At 40.4% G+C, this 22,621-nt stretch overlaps 1 protein-coding gene across 1 annotated transcript in view; it reads left to right on the forward strand.

The window, feature by feature from the left end:
- pde11al (phosphodiesterase 11a, like) overlaps window positions 1-20,290 on the forward strand; it is a gene marked incomplete at both ends in the record, with an annotated part of 36,745 nt that extends 16,455 nt beyond the window's left edge. Inside the window, 13 exons of the mRNA XM_080743504.1 lie at window positions 849-916; window positions 2,975-3,067; window positions 6,345-6,395; window positions 7,891-8,037; window positions 9,859-9,966; window positions 12,390-12,499; window positions 13,157-13,247; window positions 14,864-14,964; window positions 16,373-16,450; window positions 16,538-16,601; window positions 17,660-17,734; window positions 19,178-19,261; window positions 19,967-20,290. Of these exons, the coding sequence (XP_080599630.1) occupies window positions 849-916; window positions 2,975-3,067; window positions 6,345-6,395; window positions 7,891-8,037; window positions 9,859-9,966; window positions 12,390-12,499; window positions 13,157-13,247; window positions 14,864-14,964; window positions 16,373-16,450; window positions 16,538-16,601; window positions 17,660-17,734; window positions 19,178-19,261; window positions 19,967-20,290 (1,394 nt within the window). The remainder of the gene's footprint in view (window positions 1-848; window positions 917-2,974; window positions 3,068-6,344; window positions 6,396-7,890; window positions 8,038-9,858; window positions 9,967-12,389; window positions 12,500-13,156; window positions 13,248-14,863; window positions 14,965-16,372; window positions 16,451-16,537; window positions 16,602-17,659; window positions 17,735-19,177; window positions 19,262-19,966) is intronic.
- Between the last annotated feature and the right edge of the window lie 2,331 nt (window positions 20,291-22,621).

A 22,621-nucleotide genomic window follows, 5' to 3' on the forward strand; every position in this document is an offset into this window, starting at 1 on the left:
TTGAGTGATAGAAACTCTTTTTCTTGTTTTCTACAGTATATTAACCACTTGAACCCTAGTGCCCATATTCCGAGAACTTTAGCCAAAAATAGCAGATCTACAAGCTCACAAGGCCTCACGCTGTGAGGCGTTGAGCTTATAAATCGGCTATTTTCGGCAAAGAGGTTTGGTGTAAGGGGGAAAAAAGAGCAGACCAAGTACAGAGTGAAAGGTCAAGTTTATTAAAAGGGTACTGTCACCTAAAGAGGTTGAGGAGCAGATTACACTGTGACATGAGCTTCTCTGAAAACGGTCTGAAACAGTCTGAAGCTCATGTCACAGTGTAATCTGCCCCTCGCCCCCCAACAACAGCTGACCTGTACAGTAAGTAAAGTAGTCATACAGTCAGGCTATACAGACAATTAATTTGATTGGCTTATAATTGCGCATCCCCACAATGACATCATAAAAATATTAACTTGTTTTTTTAAGATGATTCTTAAAGTGACAGTAACCCTTTAGGTGACAGGCCCCCTTTAAGTATTGACGGTTCAAGTGGTTAAATATCTGAAAACACAAATTGACATGAATCCAAAATACACTGATGATCATGCTGTCTGTCAAACAATGACACTATATGGAATCTATGAACAGGTTGTGGGGGTCCCTGCTTCATCTCTCTCTCTCTCTCTCTCTCTCTCTCTCTCTCTCTCTCTCTCTCTCTCTCTCTCTCTCTCTCTCAACTAAGGGGTCCTTGGCCTGAAAACGTTGAAGACATAAGCGGTTAACACTTTTTTGTATTATTATTATTTTTGGACAACCATTCTTTTGCATGTATAAAAGGGTTTCTTTCAACATGTCAACCACAGGCGTGGCCCAGATTCTGAACAGACTGGACAGAAAGACCTTCAACGACGCAGACCAAAGGCTGTTTGAGGTGAATGTCTTCTTCTGACCTGCAGTATGCATGTGCCCCATACCTCTGTGTGGGTGCACAGTACTGTAGTACACTGGTGCTCAACCCTTTCAGTCCGTGACCCCCAAAATAATACTATATGTGAACTGGTGACACCCCGAAATAATCCTATTTGAACTGGGGACACCCCAGAGTTGAGGCATTCAGTTTAGTTTGACTCAATTCCACAGATACATATTGTGTAAATGGCAGATCTGCAAGCTCAATGCATTTACATTTTTGCTTCTTTCTTATAGAATTTAGACAATTTGGCCAATGTTTGGCAGTTTCTATAGTATAGTTTGTTGATTACCTTTGATGCAGTAATGTCTTCTTTCCTTTCTTTCTTTCTTTCTTTCTTTCTTTCTTTCTTTCTTTGTATATTAAAAATGTCTCAAAAGTCCTTATATTGTCACTTCACAGTCCTTCTGGGGACCACCTCAAAATCACATGGGGACCCCCCTGGAGGTCCCGACCCACAGGTGGAGAACCACTACAGTAGTTAGTACAGTGTTTCTCAACCACTGTGCCTGGGGACCTTTGGTGTGCCCCTGAGAAGGGTCAAGTGTGCCCCTCGAAACCAATATATATGAAGCCAATATTGTATTTATCATTTAAAAATGATTTAAACGCGGTGCGAGGCGTTGTGTGCTTGTAGATCTGCTGTTTTCACTACTGTTGTGCGACAGCCTTGTATGATGAAGCAGGGCTTTACTTTGCGAAGAAACGTACACATTTGAAACTTGGAGATACGAGGTCTCTTCCCGACAGTGACGATATTTACACCCCCGTAGTATGTTGGTGTGCCCATGGATTCTTGGGACATGAAAAGTGTGCCCATGCAGAAAAAAGGTTGAGAAACACTAAGTTAGTACACTGCATACATTAAATCCAACTACTTGTGGGCGACAGAAAAAGAGGTTGTCAGCGGAACACAACAACCCTCCCACACACCGTTTCCCCTTTGCTTTTTAATTATGGCAAACACATTTTAGTGCAAGATGCAAAATCTGTATCAGTGTTTGAAAGTAGACACAATTGTGGGTGGCGGACCGATATTTGTGGGTCGCGAGTAAATATCGATTTACTTTCCCTTTTTACTTCCTAAACAAAATATCTTATTCCAAAACATTATACGTTTTTAAAGTTAAGCTTAAACAAAATACCCTAAATCTCAACTTTCCATCAATTAAAAACAATTCCAACAATTCCAAAAGTATTTAATTAAAAACAAAACAAAACAAAAAAACCTTTAAGAAGTAGTCTCTCTGGGAAAGTCTGGGAACCACTGGTATAGAGTGTTTGTTCAGTAACAATCAGGATAGAGAACTGGAGAACAGGATGCAAATTAAAAAAGTGAAATTGGTTGTGATGAACCAGAAACGAGCAGACACGATAGGACCTGATTGGCTGAAATCTTGCAACCTGAAACTGTATTTTCTGTTTAATAAAAGAGCTGGAAAGACTTTTAAAGGTTGCTCATGCAGATACCGTAATTGCTGGACTATAAGCCGCACCTGAATATAAGCTGCACCAGCTACATTTAGAACGAAAAACAAATCTTTACCTATATAAGCTGCACCTGACTATGAGCCGCAGGTGTCCTTCCTGCTTCCTGCTAGAGCGCCCCGGGAGGCCATTAGCCGTACAAATCTATATATAAGTCCTTGTTAAAGACCATTGTAAAACTAACTAACTGGCCGTTTGCTGTAAAAAATCTCTATACAAGCCGCACCGTTGTATAAGCCGCAGGGTTCAAAACATGGGAAAAAGCAGCTGCTTTTAGTCCGGCAATTACGGTACTCATGACTTAAAGCACCCAAAGAGCACTTATAGGAATTGTAGTAATCACACACACTACAACGGATTTAACAGTTATTATAATGCATTATAAATTATTAAATTATTAAATGAACCCGTTAAGAGTTCATTTGGTTCCATTTGTACACTGTCAGAGTTAAGGTGAGATCTCGGAATTTGAAAGTTTGAGAAACACTGCACTAAAAGCTTTTAACACTGAGGATTGTACTGTGCACGCAGGCCTTTGTTATCTTCTGTGGGCTGGGCATCAACAACACCATGATGTACAACCAAGTGAAGAAGACCTGGGCCAAGCAGTCTGTGGCGCTGGACGTGAGCATAGACTTTTTTTTATTTCACTGTTGCACCCTGGTGGCTCCACCAGGTAATGCACCTGCCCCATGGGTGTAACTTACCGTGACAGCGGGAGTGGTGTGCTGTCACCGCACTCTCTGTTTGTGTTGTTTTTCACTGTTTAGCCCAGCGTGATTGTGAGGCATACAGTAGCTCCTGTGAGGGTTTGGGTCAAGGTTAGGTTTAGGTTAGGCATAGTGTTTGTGAGGTTAGGGTCAGGGTCAAGTTTAGGGTTAGGCATAGCAGGGCTGCCATGTTTCAGGAAAGGAGACTTTAGGGGGGCTGGGGCTGGGGTGGATCCTCATGCACACGCGCACATAATAGATTAGCCCCCAAAATGGAACGAAGGCGGTTACTGTAATTACCAGCGGTCGACGTCGAGTCACACTTTAATTACAAATTAATTACAAATGAATTAAGTCCTTGTCCCTTTTATGCCAATATATGGAGATTCCTGTCCTCTACATCTGATTCCCAGATGGAGACGACTGGATCACCACCTACATCTCCATATATGGATCTGACCTCTACACCTGATTCCCAGATGATGCCCTGTTAGGGCAACCACACTGCACGACCTTACCCTTTCGGGCAAAGTCGCTTTTCACCCTTAGGCGTCTTACTGGTAATTTATGTCTGCAAAGTAACTAGTACGTTTTCAAATAATTGCAGTGGAGTAGAAGTAAAAGTATTGGAAATTGGAAATACCTCAATATCTCAAAATTGTACCTAAGTACAGTACTTAAAGAGGCGGTGCCATAGTTTTGTTCTTTTTCTGTTTTTCATGTGTATAGGAGGTTGACAGTACTTCATTAGACCCCCTGGTTGTGTTGTTATGAGCAACGGATAAAATGACATCATATAATCATCCCCTCCCCTTTTACCATTCACCCAACACTGTGGGTGTAGCTAATTTCATCTGGGTCACCACCCACCATGACAACCAGGCATACTAATGAACTGGTGGCTGTGGCCACATAAAAACCAAATTTTAACTCTTTCTGTACACTTTCTTGGAAAAAATCTTCCTCCTAGTATAATCATAATATCTGATAATCATGTTTTGGGAGGGGGGGAAATCATGGCACTCCATCAACTCATTGACTGCCAAGGCCCGAGTTTCCCGAGTTATTACAGTAGTAACAGGGTGCCACAGCCCGAGTTTCCCGAGTTGGAAGCCATTTTGAAAAAAAAAAAAAAAAAAAAAAAAATGTTTTTTTTTTCAATTTTTTTTTTAATAAAAAACATTCTAAAAATGCCTCAAATGTATTAGGCATGATCGCAATTGCGAAATTGCATGTTTAGCCCCATAACAAACACATCTTTCAAAATGTCAAAAATGGCTGTTTTGTCTGACTTTGAAGGCTTGTATCTCATGAATGCCTGAACGGATTTCCAAGCGGATTTTTTTGTTTGAAAGCTGTTAAAAAGTACTACACATATGGTGCATGATCTAGGCATGGGCGTGCACGATCCGTGCACTAAAAATTGATCCGTGCACTAGAAATTTAGGAAGGTGGCAGTGTTTGTTTTGTCTGACTTTGAAGGCTTCTATCTCATGAATGCCTGAACGGATTTCCAAGCGGATTTTTTTGTTTGAAAGCTGTTAAAAAGTACTACACATATGGTGCATATATTTAGGAACGTGGCATCCTGGTACTTGGCGGCCATCTTGAAAAGGGCATTCAATAAGTTAAGTAAATGTTACTTTCCATCACTAATGCAAATGACTTTGCTCATTGGCTTTCTCTTACCATTGTTGCAAGGCTCGGCTCCACCGTGGAACATGAGCAGCTACAACATCCTGCCCAAACAGTGCTGCACTGTCTCCTCCGCTATCAATATTTCAACCATTTTCAATAATTCATAACAAAATACAATTGAGCAGTCTGCTCACACGTTGTTATAAAAGCTACGGTACACTTTTTGTATTTCAATCACACCATCTCTCCCTTTCCTCACTGTTACACAACAACACACTACCAAATGGCCTGCTTTTTCTGGGGCTAATATTATTGCGTAAATAAAATTAAAGCACGGTGGAGCTGTCTGAAATCCAGATTGCACGGTGAAATAAGATGGGAAAGATGCAGGAGCTTGGATAAATATTTCCCAAACATATCAATAATAGAGTAGTTTGTGTCCTAAGAAAACAATGGATCTGGTATGTTTACAAACAGATCTGTAAGGGTACATTTTCATATGCTCAGCTACCAGATGAAGCTACAATCCGTATGTTTTATGACCATGGCCCATCTCCGATGGAGAGAGACAATTTCAACAATGTCCAAATAACAATGAATGGCGCATACGTATATAATATGGGCCCTATTTTCGTCCATGCCTTACCCCTTGTCCCTAAACTTCTTTAGCTTTTCTTTTACTATTTTGAAAAACATTTTAAATAGTTAAAATAGCTGATCTACAAGCTCACAATGTGTCGATGTACATCGGCTATGTGAAGTATTTTCAAACGTTTTTCAAAAATAGTAAAAAAAAAAGGAAAAGACGTTTAAGGATAAGGGGAAAGGCATGGACGAAAATATTCAGCTATATTTTCATGGACGAAAGGCATGGACATCTGCTTCAAATCAATCAGTAGGGGTCCTACCACAGTGGTTCTCAAACCTTTTAATTTCGAGGACCCTCAGTATACTATTAGGCCACGGACCCCCATAACTCTGAGAGCATTCCAATTCCATTTGGGCTCCCCAGGCGGCCCAGGCGGGTACATTTGGTTCCATTTGTACACTCTCAGAGTTGCAATTCATCATTTAGCTGGGGACCACCTGGAAACCCCTCGAGGACCACTGGGGGTCCCCAAACGCCACTATGAGAACCACTGTCCCACCAGACACCAGTGTCTACATTTCTATATGGAAGAGTAGGGAGACCGCACCGCCAACCACAGTCTAAAACCTTATATCCTTATATCCAGTTACAGACAGTCCAACTAAACATAATTTCTTTTCTAATCTTTCCTTAAATTTATTTTTGAAGCTTGATTTATTGTCTATCCTTATTATATGGCACAGGAGCCTACTCCAATGTGTTAGTGCTCTATACTGTTCATACAGGCAGAGTGAAGTGAACACCCATAGCCTGGTGGCATAGCCATGTCTAGAGTTAAATACTTATAGTATTAACTAGGGGTGGGTAAACAAAAACAAAAAAAACACTGTAAATCCAGGATTGTATAGGTTCAACATCATATTGAAAGGTTTATTTTGTCTTTTCTGCTCTCTTTCTCTCTCAGATGCTGTCCTACCATGCTACCTGCTCCAAGGTAGAAGTGGACAGACTGAAGGTAATCTCTAGGCAGTGTTGATTTTGACAGCAATTTTTGATTTCGTCTTAGTCATTCTTTTGAATGAAATTCCATTTAGTTTTAGTCATATTTTAGTCATCTGAAATGTTTTAGTTTTAGTCTAGTTTTAGTTGACTAAATATTATAAGATTTTAGTGGACTAAATCTCCAGTTGATTTAGTCGAGTAAAATGTATTTTGGCAGGCCTTGAGGGTGTCGTAATGGCTGATTATACTCTTGGTTGCATGTTGAAACTAGCCACTCTACAAGCTCACAACGCGTTTTGTGCTTGAAGATTGGCTATTTTCAGAGTGCAACACCCGAGCACAACCAAACATAAAACAACTTGTCTTTTAGTTCTAGTAGTGGATTGATTGATTGATTGATTGAAGACTTTATTAGAAGTTTGCATAGGAAAAGGTACAGTTTCATGACGGTACAGTTCACTGGTACAAGTTCTACTAAAAGGAGATCCATGAAAAGACTAAGCTTATTTCCACAGGAAACCATTTAAGTATCTCATATAACATTTAATGACAGACGAATAGAACACAGTACTATGCAGTAGATATGTAAAGAAAAGAAATAATGAGAGAACAAAAAAAGAGTCTAAAACAGTAAGTAAGTAAGTATATACAAAGAAGGGGCAGGGGAGGGTAGGGTTGGGCTAGGTTCGTTTTTTTACCAGTTGCGAACGGCTGCTGACATTAGTCTAGTTTAGTCTAGTTCTAGTAGTGGATCTCTTCTCCACTAGACATTAGTCTAGTTTTAGTTCTAGTAGTGGATCTCTTCTCCACTAGACATTAGTCTAGTTTTAGTTCTAGTAGTGGATCTCTTCTCCACTAGACATTAGTCTAGTTTCCTAGTTTCCATCCATGAATTCAAGTCTCCACAGGGTGAGTAATCGATAGAAGAAAATATATTTTTGGGGTGAACTATCCCTTTAAAAACCTAGCACCACTATTCTGGGGGGGAACATTCAGCACCAATCTACAGCTTGTATATCAATTATTTATGCAGAAGAGATTTGGTGTAGAGGGAAAAAAGAGTGCAACAAGTACAGAGCCAACTCTGAGTCATATTACCCGTCTTAGCTTCACTACACTGCCTCCCAGTTTTAGCATTGATTTATTTTATTTTTTTTACTTGTTTAGAAAGCCTTAAATGGTCTTGCACCTTTCGTACCTCTATGACTGCCTGCCTAGAAATGTTCCAAATCACCCACTCAGGTGGATCGCTTTAAAGCACAGCTCAAGACCTATTTCTTCACTCTTGCTTTCAGTTGATTTTTAAATCATTTTATTCATGTTCACTGTTTTGTTAACTTCTTTTTACTTTACTTTTCTGCTTTACTGTCAATTATTTGTACTTTCTCTGTAAAGCACTTTGAGCTGCATCTCGTGTCATAAAAGATGCTATAAAGTTTATAATTCTTATTATTAGTCCGGTATCAAGGGTTTAAGTGATTAACAGCCCTGACCTCTCCTCCTATAAGGCAGCCAAGATCCCCCTGGGCAGCGAGCTGGGCATCGACGAGTTCCACTTCAACGACTTCTCTTTGGACAACGACGCCATGATCACTGCCTCGCTACGCATGTTCCTGGAACTCGGAGTGGTCCAGAAGTTTAAGATTGACTACGAGGTGAGGACACGGAACCATGTGTTGGACCACATGTTTGGAATAACATGTAAGGCAAGGCGAGCGTGGAGGAATTCTGGATCAGTGAGGATGTTGAGGCAGAGAGTTAGAGACACGTTTTCTCAAGATTGATGGTTTTAAATCCATTTATGAAAGATTTAACCACTTGAACCCTAGTGTCCCTATTCTGGGGCAAGAATTCAGACTGCAGACGGACCGTTTTGGCTTTGTTTTGCAGTGCAAATAATTGATTGTGTGGAAACTAAGTATTTGTGCCTTGTATTTAGCAATTTTAAGAAGGAAAATTAAAAATAGGGGTTTCATTATTTTTCATTCCATATACCGTAGCTACTCTTGGACTATCGATAAATGTGTGTAATCTCTGTGTTCATGTCAAGGTGCGGGTTTGTCCATACTGTATGTGTTGAAATATAATAAATAAATATATTTGCTAGAGAATCACAGTGTTTACTTATTTATATCCATAATAATAGATTTTAGATAATAGAGTTTCACACAGATTTAATTTCTTTGCTAAATAGTTACTATATCGATTTTAAATCATTGAATCAATTCGTATGTTATCGCCATGAATGAACCAATATTGTCCATGTATCGTATCGTCAACCACGTATCGTGATGCGTATCGTATCATTGTTAAAATCTATCGTTACACCCCTACTGGGGTGTAAAAAACAGGTTTATTATTTTGTCCTTTCTGCCTACGACACGATGCTCAATCAGAAGCATGCTTGACTTGGCTCTTTACTTGCTGTGTTCTTGTTTCCTTCTACACCAATCTCTTCACCAGAAATAGTGGACATACAAGTTCACAACGTGTCGCAATGTGGCATGTTGTGAGCTGGTCGATCTGCTATTTCTGCCGAATGTTCCTCCACTCGGATTCAAGTGGTTAAACATACACCTTAAAATTCACCATTATGCTTGAAAAAGAAGCAAGTGAAGTCTGAAAGTTTTAATAATTGGCCGCAGAGAACAAAAGTTTTTGACCTGAATTTAAAAGTAGTCAGAGTTGGCGAAAGCCTAAGTTCCTCTAGAGGTTTGTTCCAAATGTGGCGTAATAACGAAACGCTGACTCACCATGTTTTGTTTCAACTTTAGGAGTAGTTAGTAGTTAGCAGGCCGGCCCCGCATGACCTGAGACGTCTTAGAGGTTTCATAATGTGAAAAACCATTTAGTGATTTAAAGACGAGAAGAAGCACAAGCAGAAGCACAATCTTATGACTCACTGGAAGCCAGTGCAGAGATCTGAGATTTGGGGTAATGTCAGAACTCTTGCAGCTGCATTATGGGCTGTTTTAACTGTCTGATCCTTTTTTTTTCTTTTTTCTTTTTTACCAGAGAGATCCAAGAGTAGACCATTAGAGTAGTCTAACCCAGTGTTTCCCAAACAAGGGGTCGGGACCCATTTAAATTCAACAAAATGTTAAGTTGAAAAAATATCTGAAAACATTCACAACACCAACCCTTTTCAAAATAATTTCAGAGTTTTTGAAAAATCAACTAAAAAAAGGTTCCATTAAAAAAGAAAAATGGTAATTGTGAAAATATAGAGCCAAAATTGTGAAAATAGCCAATCTACAAGCTCACAACACGTTGCGACACATTGTGGAGACTTCCGGTCACAGACACAAACAAAGTTTCATATTTGACTATGTCTTACTACAGTGGTTCTCAACCTGTGGGTCCTGAAAAGGTTGAGAACCACAGTCTTACTATACAGTATGCAAAGTAAAATGTCTCTCATCTCTTAGGTTCTATGTCTTAAAGTATGCAAAGTAAAATGTCTCTATATCTCTTAGGTTCTATGTCGCTGGCTTCTGACTGTGAGGAAGAACTACAGAACCGTGGCCTATCATAACTGGAGGCACGCCTTCAACGTCTCCCAGTGCATGTTCGTCATGATCACTGTAAGTTTCATCTCATCAGGGACTGTTTTAAAGACGTGCCAGCCGCTTCTACTACTGACTTTGTGTGTTTGTGAGTGCTTTTCCCAATTATAGTCGGGATATCGCTTTTATATTAAATAACAATAGCGTGCGGTCATTGGGACCCGCGGGTGATGCAAAAACTCAATCTCCCATGATCCTTTGGGAGATGACGTCATCAGGAATTGAAATCCTCTGTTGGCTTCAATCTCCAGATCACGTTGATCGTCGGGAAATGCTTTTTTCACCGGCCTGTATCTAACTGACGGACAGTCGGGGTAACAATTTGTATTTTCTCGCGCCCCCCCGCACCCCCCCCCTCGCTCTGAAAGTGCCTTAAGGCAGTAGGGAGTCAGTAATAGAGAAACGAAGCCATGTCGTCATTTGTGCGTAACGACGCCCTCTAGGGGGTTCATGCTGGTATTGTTTTGTATTCAAATCGCCATTGGGAAATTTGCGATTGCCGCATATAAGGACTGTGTTAAAAAAATAAACACACCATGTGTGCGTTTCTGTCAGCGGGGGGGTTCTGCATAGTTTATGATATTCATTCATATCTGATATAGCCTGTTGTCAGAGAAAATGTAATCAACGCTGTCCTAAATGTTGGAAACTACAGAGAGACACTCGTGTCTGGGACAGACTGTCGCTGAGAGCATGTCCGCGCACATGGTGTGTTTATATTTTTAACACAGTTCTTATATGCGGTGATCGCAAATTCCTCAATGGCGATTTGAATACAAAACAATACCAGCATGAACCCCGTAGAGGGCGACATTTCACGCCATTTCACGGAAGTGACATCACACTTCGCTGCTGAATAAGGCAGCACACAGTAAGGCATAGGGAGGCAATAGACTGTAAACTTTGCTGGAGAGCTTGTCTGAGAATGCCCTAAAAAGAGAATATTAATATTTTCACTTGACAAGCAGAGCTAGCTGAAGTTAGTTAATTAGTTAGTACTATGGAGCCAACTTTCAGAAAGTGTTTTCATACTTACTGTAGTCATCCAAATATTTCGACATAATGTTTCTTCTTACAGTAATTAGCAATGCTGCTTCTCATTTTGTGGTCTAGTTTTATTCTTCTAATGGCTGCTGTAACACCTGAATATAATATGATAAAATGACTTCGATGAGGCAGTATTTGGAATAGCTAGTTTCTCCCGACAGCAGAGATGATAAGGTTTAATATTGATCAAACATAATATTCAAATATATTGTTTTTCCAATCCACGAAAACACTACACAAGAATCACTATAATTGAAACGCTGACGTTTCAATCTTTTCCATCTTTGTCAGAACGAAAGTACTTTCAAAATATATTTTCTTACATGCCTGTTTCTCTCTGCTGCATCTGCCAAAAGGCTACACACAGGTGTGGAGAAGATACTTGTGTGAACATTTAATCTCATCTTAACCACAGGAATCCCAGCATCATTGTAATGTACGGTATATGTGTGTTGTATGTCTTTTGCTTGCTACAGTATATAACATAAAAACTGTTAAATAAAATTAGTTACTGTGAAAAAATCACACCTGTGGGAAGTGAGCGGTGCTCACTTTGCATGGCATCAAACATGACACACGGGCATATGTCCTTGTATGGGCCGTTGTGTCTGTGACATCAGCCGTGGTGATGTACTTTCTATGACGTTAGTCTTGTGTGACGTTCGTCTCGTGCTCATACGGACATATAGGGACATAGGGACCTACAAAAATATAGATTTGGTCTAGAGCGGAAAAAAGGAAGGCGCCTTGCAGACCTGGAATTTCATCATTTTAGCGGAAAGGCCACTTGGCCTTTGGTGTTGTCCATTTTTTGAGGGCACAAAGGCCAAATGCCAGGGCAGGAAGGCCATCAAATAAAACAAGATTTCGGTCCATTGAAATAATTTTAAATGTAATATGTAGACTATCTGCTGTGAAATAAATAATTTGTTATTTACAATCTGATCCATTCTCAGCACAAATCAAAGATACTGGTGTCTATATGACAAGAAAGAGACACTGGTGTCTACATACTGACAAGAAAGAGACAGAGGAGAAGGTGGTACAGTCAGCTGGGGCATTAAGGCCACTGTGGCCTCAGGGTATGCCATTTTTTGGAGGGGCACAAGGCCAAACTGAGGGGCAACGACGGCCATGGCCTCCCTGTAATTCCTGCCCTGGGGTCTAGTATAGACCCGTGGGGGACTCCGGGCAACGAGCAGTGTTTCTCAAACTTTAAAATTTCAAGGTTTCCCTTAACTCTGACAGTGTACAAAATGGAACCAAATGAACCCGCTAGGGTTCATTTGGTTCCATTTGTACACTGCCAGAGTTACAGACCTGTATGGTTCAATTTAGACCCCACTGCTGTAGAGTTTAACTGGTAACCAAGTGTTGTTGATGTTTTTCCGCAGAGTGCAGGGTTTCAGGAGGTCTTGACAGATGCAGAAACACTGGCACTGATGGTGGGCTGTCTGTGTCATGACCTGGATCACCGAGGCACCAACAACGCTTTCCAGGCCAAGTATGTCTATATACGCAGTGGGTTTTGTTTGATTTAAAGATTCATTACACCGTGCGTGGATGGCTCGGTCTAGATGCCATCTAGATTAGAAGAGGGTCTGTGAGTGAGTCAGTGTGTGTGTGTGTGTGTGTGTGTGTGTGTGTGTGTGTGTGTGTGTGTGTGTGTGTGTGTGTGTGTGTGTGTGTGTGTGTGTGTCTGATTTCCAGGCTACGACGGAATTTCGACGCGTTGTAGATCGGCTATTTTCGTGAGCTTGTGAGCTTTTTGTGAGCTTATAGATCGGCTATTTTCAGCACGCAACACCTGAGAGCAACCAAACATAAAATGACTCTCTTCTCCACTAGTCCCTCCCTAACGTTTTAGTCTAGTTATTATTTTGTTGACGAAATTGTCAATATATTTAGTCTTAGTTTTAGTCGTCACAGCTTAGTTTTTATTTCGTTTTTATTTAGTTTTCGTCAGTGAAAAAAACGCAGTCGACAAACATTTTTCGTCATAGTTTTAGTCGACGAAATCAACACTGCAGCAGAGCGCAGCCATGCGGTGTGCTCACCACTGGCATCAGCACTGGCATCACCAGGAATGCTGGTCACATGAGCTGGATTCAATCCAAGGAGGTGGATTCACTAGCAGACCCGTCTGTGTTTCACCCTACAGGACGGGGTCTGCTCTGGCGTTGCTCTACGGTACCTCAGCCACCCTTGAACATCACCATTTCAACCATGCAGTCATGATCCTTCAAAGTGAGGTACCAACGAGATCTCATTTCATTTTAAAAAAGGAGAGTAATTTCACTAGAAAGAACCCTTCATTCCCAGCCTTGATTGATTGATTGATTGAGTACTTTACTTAGCGGTTTGCTAAACAAAAGTACAGGAACATACTGTTCAATAGCAGGTCTGCTAAGAGGATTTTAAGCCCAAGAAAGCCTACAACAGTATGGCTTGTTTCCATTGTGGTCCGGTGTACTCAAGTCATCCAAACAGTTATTGACAGACAAATATACAATACTATGCAAAAACATCATTGACTTTTTACAGGGGCCAGTTTCGAATTGCAGCCACCTGTAAGTGCTCTTTTAGAGCGGTTTTGAAGGAGAGTAGGGATTCACACTCCTTTAAGACTGTTGGCAGGGCGTTCCAAATTTTTGAGAACAAATTTAACCCCTTGTTTCAGCCAAATCTGGGTTGATTGATTGATTATTTTATTAGACAAAAATGGAGAACAGTACAAGTATAGTCAATACAATACAAATCTAGTACTGAACGCAAGTACAGTTAAACACCCTGCCTAAAAGGAACATCCCAAATAAGTAATTTTACAGTCTTTTTTACGTCAGAAGTCCTTGGTATTTAATTCATGGACATAAAAAATCATCGCAGTTATAAAAACACTATATATACGGGTTGGGGAAACAAAGGGGTGGGCTAATGTAAGGGAGACTATCTATCTATGGGAGAAGTGATAACTACCTCCGCCTCTGGCCTCCTGAAAGGTGAGTTTTCAGGGCAGTTTTGAAGGAGGCCAGCGAGCTACATGTTTTAAGGGAAGTAGTCAAGGAATTCCACACCTGGGTGGCAGGTGAACATGATTTCTGGGGTTAACATTACAAAAGAAACAATTGACTATTTTTGGTGAAGACCTTGGGTGTAGAGGGGGCGTACCAAGTACAGAGGCAAATCATGTCTAGTGTACAAAGTATGTAAGGTTTATGTGGTTAACTGAGGTGGACAGCAGGAGAGCTGAGAGAGAGAGAGAGAGACAGTGTGGGTAGAAAGCAGATAGAAGGCATTGTGTGGATTCTATCCCCAGCTAACAGTAGAGAATCACATCACAAACAATGATGGCCATAGGCCAGTACTTTTACAGAGTGACAAATTGGGAGCTGCTTCAAGCCATATGTAACATGTATAATCAAACATCACTACATTGCAAAATCCCTGAGTGTTAAATTAACACGGCAGGATTAACTCACTGGAATGTCTAACATCTGATCTGGTTGTTACTGCATAATAACTGATACATTTAAGGTGTAAACTTATTGTTCGTTTGAAGTCCATTCAGCCACTCTGTACTGAATTGGAACATTATTCAAGTGGTGCATGAGAGACCAGAGTATTTTTTTGTGGTATAACTAAAACACTTAAGTAAAAAATCTGATTACTTCTCAGAACACTGGATATGCTGTTATAATTTCTGCTTTGTCCCACAGGTTTTAGTTGATTGTGACAGAAAGAGTTCAATTTACCTGTGCAAAGTCTTAATGAACGCGTTTTACTCATTTACTATTTGTCATGGCCTACTCTGTATTATTATCTACTTTATTTTCCTCCTTTTTCCTGTGTTGTTTATTTCCTGAAACAGGGCCATAATATCTTTGCCAACCTGTGTTCTGAAGAGTACAGTAACATGATGCATCTTCTGAAGCAAGCCATCCTGTCCACTGACCTCACACTCCACTTTCAGTAAGTGGTTTAACCCATTTGAATGCTTTAGCTATAGAAAAATAGCAGATATACAAGTTCACAGCGCGCTGCGAGCTTATAGATCTGCTATTTTTGAAAAAGTCGTGAAAAGTTGTGCAAATCTTTGAATATATGTACTTTTAAAGCGAACATTTGTAACTCAAATTTTGCTTCTGGGGGGGGGGGGGTCCCTGGAACTAGATATTTTGAGATGGGGGTCCGTGGCCAAATACATATAATTTTGGGGGTCCTTCACATGAAAAAGTTTGAGAACCACTGACATAGTAGTCTCTCAAGAACAGACTAACTGAGCTCCAGTTAAGTGAAAAGGACCTTTTCTTTGACGATAGCTGGCCAGATTGCTGACATAGAAACATAGGTTTTTCAAAAAACCTTAGAAGGATTCAAAAGACACTTATAGAATCGGGTCAAAATTTTAATTTTTTCAAGATTTTTCAAAAATAGCAGATCTACAAGCTCGCAGCGCGGCGCTGTGAGCTTGTATATCTGCTATTTTTCAATAGTTAAAGCATAAAATAATGATACACAATAATGTGTACCCGTTCTGAAAATAAGATTAGCGGCTTGTGAATGATAAATTAATGCATGGCATTCTTGACAAGAGTGTGCAGTTTCTGTCAATAATTCTAAATAGTGCTTTGGTCAGAGCAATTACCCAATCCTCTTGGTTTACACCTCCATTTATGTGACGTGCGTGACTTTACCCTGTTGCAGTGGTGGAGTATTTCTCAAGTAAAAAGAAAATAGCAGTACTTCTTCCACTACCACCCTGTTGTTCCGGTTAATTCAATTCGATACAATTTTATTATAGTGCCAAATCACATCATGCTTATTCTGTTTATACTCTGTCACACTTGTAAATCATTCTGGATACAAGTGTCAGTTAAATGCCTAAAATGTCGTTGGGGGGGAAAGGTCAACAGTGAGATTCACACAGTGCTGCTAAACCGCTGCTAAACCCCAAATCCACTAAACATATTCCAAAAGCTATGAAAAAAGTAAAATCGGACAAAATACATTTAAAGGCTTTGAAGAAGGCTCTTTGACCTTTTTTGTAATTTTTTTTTGTAATGTGAAAATGTGAGTATTTTGTCCTCTTTGACTTGAATTTCAGATGTAGTACCCTTTTCATATCCTGTGGATATATGTTTAGTAAGTGTAACTATAGTAATTACAGTGTAAAGTTTAGTCATTCACAGATGATTTATTCAGATTATTACAGCAGTACTTGACAAAGGTTTCAGTATTTAGTTGCTTTACTACAGAAAAGAGTGTGGTTCTGTCATTCACCTCAAGTGTTATTGCTAGTAGCTGTAAACTGGGACCTTTATTGCTTCTAAAATGGTTTTATTATGTCTTCTCTGATTGTGTCTTTCTTCTACTAAAGGCGAAGGACCAAGTTCTTTGACTGTGTTCTGTCTGGAGAATTCAGCTGGACAGATAATGACTGCAGAGAAGTTGCAAGGTATTTCTTCTTCTTTTTTTTTTATTTGTATATATAAAACTTTCCACCGTTTTTCAGTCTGATGATATATGGCTGTCCCTTGAGCAGATCTATGTTGATGACAGCTTGTGATTTGGGTGCTGTCACTCGACCATGGAAGATATCCAAACAGGTGAGACCATCTATTCCTCATGACTGTGTTGTCATTTCTCTGGCTTTGGACACACAAAATAGATTTACTTTATTTATTTTTGGGGGGAGGAGGCTACGAATGAGTTTCAGACCCGTTGTGAGCCGGGTAGATCTGCTATTTTTGCCTATAATGACATGCGCAGGGACGGTGGGTTGAAAGTGCCTAAAAAAAAACTTGGAACATTGAAATGTTGTTCTGCCTTCAGTAGTTAGTTACAATGCACGAGGCATACTGTATTCTAGCACTGAGTCACTTGAAACACAAGTTTGGGATTATAGAGGAGACAATTAGTTCTGTGCAGTTCGTGGTAGGTATTTGTAAAATAGAAGCCTTGTTGTTGTTGTTGCCTATCAGTGGTGCAGAGGTTGAGATACTTGCCCCCGGACCTACATGTACTGTACTGTACAGTATAGCCTTCCCTAACCTTAGGATTGATTGGTGCCAGAGCATTCCTCCTGTCCTCCCACTCACTTCCTCTTGTGCAGATTTATATCGACCATGGTTCACCAAAGGCAAACAGAAAGGAAAGTTAGATGGAGGTTAGATGAGCGATAAGGCAACTCTACGATAACTTTAGCCCAGTGAGACCACTCACCGGTTCTTCTTGCTGCCTAAAGCTGTACACACTCACAGTACACAGGAAAGTAGTGAGTGCAAGTTGCAACAATGGTGACGTATGAGAGAATGTTTACACTTTCTGAATTAAATGAAGACTCAGGTTTTGTTGTGTACGTTTAATTAAACAAGCTCTCAAGGAGCTTCTTACAACTTTAGACCTTTGTATACTTTGTCGCGCAAAATAGCGAAGAAAGACTGTCTTTATGCTCACAAATTAATACTTTGTGAGATGCTGTGAGCTTGTAGATCGGCTATTTTAACTATTTATTTTTACAAAGAAAATCATTCTACCTCTTCTCTTAGCTCTAGTTTTAGTTAAACGTTAAGTAGTGTCATGTAAAGATGTACTGCTGATACTCCGAGGTGTAGTTATGTTCAGAAATGTCATGATATATGATGATTATTGTTGATGTTCCAAGGTGGCTGAGCTGGTGACCAGTGAGTTCTTTGAACAGGGAGACAGGGAGAGGTCTGAGCTAAAGTTGACACCAGCGGTAAGTTACAACTCTCAGCGTTCTTTAAAATCTTGAATTCTGCTATCATTTTAAAATCTTAAATTCTGCTGTAATTTTAAAATCTTAAATTCTGCTGTCATTTAAAATCTTAAATTCGGCTGTCATCAGGGATGTCAAACTCAAATACACAGTGTGCCAAAATAAATTTAAAAAAGTCGAGGGCCGGACTGGTTCAATGTTTATTTATGCTTATTGAAATGATTGCACATATTGAACCTGGACCTAACACAACCTATATGATTGCACTAACATTAATCATTAAATGAATAAAGTAAAACAAACTAAATCAATTGCTCTTATGGCTCTGTCAGTAATTTCAAGTGAAAACGTTTTTCAACAAGCAAACAGCAAAAACTTTCCTTCAAAAATAAAATATGTCCCTTAATAGCAAGATAAATGCAAAAATGAAACTGTGTGCTTTAAAAAAAAGAAAATGTATTATTAAAGCTCAGTTTGCTGCTCTATGATCCTCACCAATTACTGCTTTTAGAGAAAGTAAATCAAATCCATACAGAAGACACCCTGTGTGTCTCCGTGAACATGTACTCTGCCTCCCACCTGGCTTGAAAAGTTCACCTTTCGTTTAGCCATTTTTGGGGAGAGGGGTAGCTGAAAGTTGACCACAGGCGATATGCTTCCGCTGCTGACATATGTCTTAGAGCAGGGGTAGGCAACCTTAGGCACGGGTGCCAACATTGGCACAGGGGAGGGTGATCACCGGCACACTGGCAGAAGTGTGAGAGAGAGGATTTTTATTTTAAAAACAAATCTTTTTTTAAACGTGGTCAATTAAATGAAGTTAGCTAATTTAGAGCAAATTACATCGTGCACAAAATTCTACATTCATTAAAACTCTGAACTCTGACTGGGGAGGGAGTTGGGAAGATAGGTGGATTATTGCTCTGAGTCTAATGATCGTTATAACAATGTACTGCCAATCAAAATATGTAAAAATAGTTGTCATTATTTTTTTTTAAACGTGGTCAGTTAAATGAAGTTAGCTAATTTATATCAAATTACATCTTGCACAAAATTCTACATTCATTAAAACTTTTAACTTTGACTGGGGATGGAGTCGGGGAGGTGGATTATTGCTCTGAGTCTAGTCTAATGATCGTTATATCAATGTCCTGCCAATTAAAATATGTAAAAATATTTGTCATTAAACTTTATGTTGACATGGCACACTAACACTCAAGAAAATAAAAACATGGCACTTCATTTCAAAAAGGTTGCTGACCCCTGTCTTAGAGCATATTCCCTTCTTTTATTAATGCTAATGATTCATGCTGCGATTCCTGTTAAAATACATGTCAGGTCAAAAGGCAATACAAACTAACTTTTAACATGCATTTGTTGGATAAGGATGCTTTTTTTTGTGATGGATGACAACATAACCGAGGCTTCTTGCGTTCTCTGTAGGCCATATTTGATCGCAATCGCAAAGATGAGTTACCGGTCTTACAGTTGGAGTGGATTGATGGGATCTGTATGCCCTTGTTCCAGGTATGGCTCTGAAAACATTCTGTTGTCTTAATTGTTGACCTAGGTCAATGAAGGCGATTATCGTTGAAGGACTTTGCACACTGGGGGGGGGGGGGGGGGGGATCACCGGCTAGTAAAATACTGTAGTAGCACAGTGGTTCTCAAAGTGGGCGCTTCTTTGCGAGTACAAATTGTATTGTTTTCCAGGGGTTAAAGTTCTCAGTCCAGGGGACTGATTTCAGTCTTGAGGATTCCATAGGGGCCATTTCTCAGATCAGTGCAGATCCGCAAAAGAAATAAGGGGGAGGTGTAGCAATGGCCAAATATTAGCGACCTTAAGCAACGCTACGAAACAGCAGATGCCAACGGTAACCGGAAATGATCCGCGCTCGATAGATAAACCTGCCGTCGCCGCAGCCGTCTCTACTACGGCAGAAGGTCCCTTCCCACGTAGCGCCTACTCCTTCTGCTGCGTGTACGCGTCGCCATGGGAACCAAAGTGTTCAGTGAAAGGGGTGGGAACCCGTCGCCGCGAGGATTTGCTTAACCATTTTGATCGCTACAGCGATTACGTCATAGCAGCCGTAGTCCGCCTGGCTTTGCCGTCCTGAAAATCATCTAGCTTAAAGTCGCTATTGGTGTGCGCTGCGCGTGCCATGTTTCTAAAATTACATATTGGGAAAATAAATGTCAGTCTTTTGGGCTTTAACCACTGCTCTTTCCCAGGCAATGGTGAAGCTGAACAGGAAGCTGCAGCCCATGGTGGACGGCATCGATGCCAACCGCAGCAAGTGGCAGGAGCTCTGCTCCTCCTATCAACGGCGCAGGGCGTCCGCGACCAATCAGATTCAGTGCCCTGAACCGTCCGCGACCAATCAGATCCAGAGCCCTGAACCGGATCAAAGCCACCAGTCAGTCCAAGGCACAGAGAGCAGTCAGCAGGAGGAACCCCTTAGAAGCCCCGAGTCTGGAGAAACGCACTCTGAGTGTGACCACGGGGATCCCAGGCAGCAGAGCTCAAGCGCAGATCCTACGAGGAATGTGACATGATGGACATCAGCAGCTCTCTCAGGAAAACAAACAGACCCTTGACCCTTGAAGGCAGAGGAAAAGCAGTAAAAGAACACAAACACATCACTCCGAAAATGACAAAACACCGCAGGGTAAAAGTATTTGCCAATCAATCAATATTTGACCTGAGAAGCACTTTTATTTCAATTCGCATTTTGGTATACGAGTGAGTTTTATTAAATCAAAATATCCCATCCACCGAGCAAATACGTGGTCTTATCGTCGACCATTTCGTGCACTGGGGTTTGTTGACTGTTGCACCGATATGATCGGCACGCCTGAAACTTGTCCATTGAGGAAAGGTTCTATGTTGCAAAAACTTAGCGCGATTAAAATGCGTTAATTTTTTTCATTTTCTGTAATTAATTAATCAAAATTAATCAGTTTAAGTCCCACCCCTTATTTATTTATTTATGTATTTATTTATTTATTTATCTGTTTACGTAAATTACTATTATTACTATTACTATTATTATTAATGCAAACAAGTATTTCCCAAGACAAGGATTTATAATACAGAAATGTCAACGTTCTGAAGTCAGAGTTTCTTGAAGTCCAGTGTGAAGTCCATTGCCCACCAATGAGACGCAGAGTCCAATTATGAAGATAAGGTCGAAAATGGTGAAGTGCCCCTCTAAGCCCTATACTCCTTGTGTAACGAATAGCGAACATAGTAGGGTATTCACCAACTATTAGAATATTCGAATATCAAAGTCACTATTCGATGTTATTCACCGAAGTCGAATATTTGCTTATTTAATTTTTTTATTGTTTTCTCTTTAAAAAATATATAGTTTATAAAGCTTGGCTAGATAGGAAGTCATAAGAATGAGTTGTCAATGCCCCTGGTGGATGAATTTGTCAATGCTCTATACTAGGGGTTCCCAAACCTTTTTAGGCCATGACCCCCCCATTCCCCCAAAATAAACATATTTGAACTGGGGACCCCCACTCTGACAAGCACTTGGAATTTTAGGCATTACATTTAATGTGACTCGGTTCCCCAGATAAATATTGTATTGAGGCGTTGTGAGCATGTAGATAGGCTATTTTCACAATGTTCGCCTCTTGCTTACTTAATATTTGACAGTTTGGCCAGTCCTGTCGAATATTCGACTATTCGAATACTTTGAGGTCGAATAATTAGAATACTAAAAATCACTATTCGTGAATGCCCTAGAACATAGCAGATCTACATGCTCCCCTGAGTGACCGTCCCAAAATCGGGATGCCAGTGTTACTGTGTTGAAATTCTACAGATGTGTACTGAACGATGGACCATTGCTGAAACCAAAGAAGGCTCAGCTATCGATGTCTTGTTATGGAAAATGAACTCCTATATTCAAATGCCTTTTCCAAAACAAACAGGATTCACTGTGATTTCTCTTTCTGTCCCAAAAGCTTTCCATTCTGAATGTAGACCGGAGCATGATGTTGTTCCTGAATGTTGTTCACGAGCTTTCTTACCTCAGTAGCAGGCCTTTGGTTGCATGCCATTATTGTTAGCCTTTGTGTACGTTCACAACCTGTGGCTGTCCAGTTGTTTTGTGAACTGCATGTATGTATTATATTGATCCTGTACAATACTGGTTTGTGTTTAAAATATTTTGGGCCTGCTGATAGCTTAGCCAATTAATACACACACAACATATGTGGCGGAGAGAGTCGCAGCCCCAGCCTGAAGCCTCAAAAGTCTAGTATCTGCTCTCGTTCCATAGAGATATCCCTTTGGAGTAATGGTTAAGATATTGGACTTTAATGCGGGAGACCCGGGTTCGAAGCCGGGTGGGGAGGTCCGGACCACCTCCGTTACCCATATAGACACTCTCTACTCACAATGCAAATGTTTGAATATGTCTTGTGACCTACATGACAGATTGCCAAAAAAGGAATATAATGGTATCATCATTTAAGGGTTGCTAGTTAAAATCTTTAAAAACGTATGTCCAAAACCGTTCGTTTTGCATTTATCATTTTAAAAATGATTTAAACTAGTGAAAACAGCAGATCTACAAGCACACAATGCCTCGCACCGCGAGGCGTTGTTGTGTGCTTGTAGATCTGCTGTTTTCACTACTTGTGTGCGACGGCCTTGTACGATGAAGCAGGGATTTACTTTGCGAAAAAGAGTACGCATTTGAAACTTGGAGATACGAGGTTTCTGCCCGACAACGACGATATGGAACTTGGGAAGCAAATCGAATCCCTCGGTTATCCCTCAGCAATACCAGTTCAGTCAGGGCACTTTCATCTACATAAAACCATTTACTGAAATGAAACTGCATTGTATTTGGCAGTGTGGCAGTGCTT

This window comes from Nannobrachium achirus, assembly GCF_963921795.1.
Source record: "Nannobrachium achirus genome assembly, chromosome: 2".
In the NCBI taxonomy this organism is placed as follows: Eukaryota; Metazoa; Chordata; class Actinopteri; order Myctophiformes; family Myctophidae; genus Nannobrachium; species Nannobrachium achirus.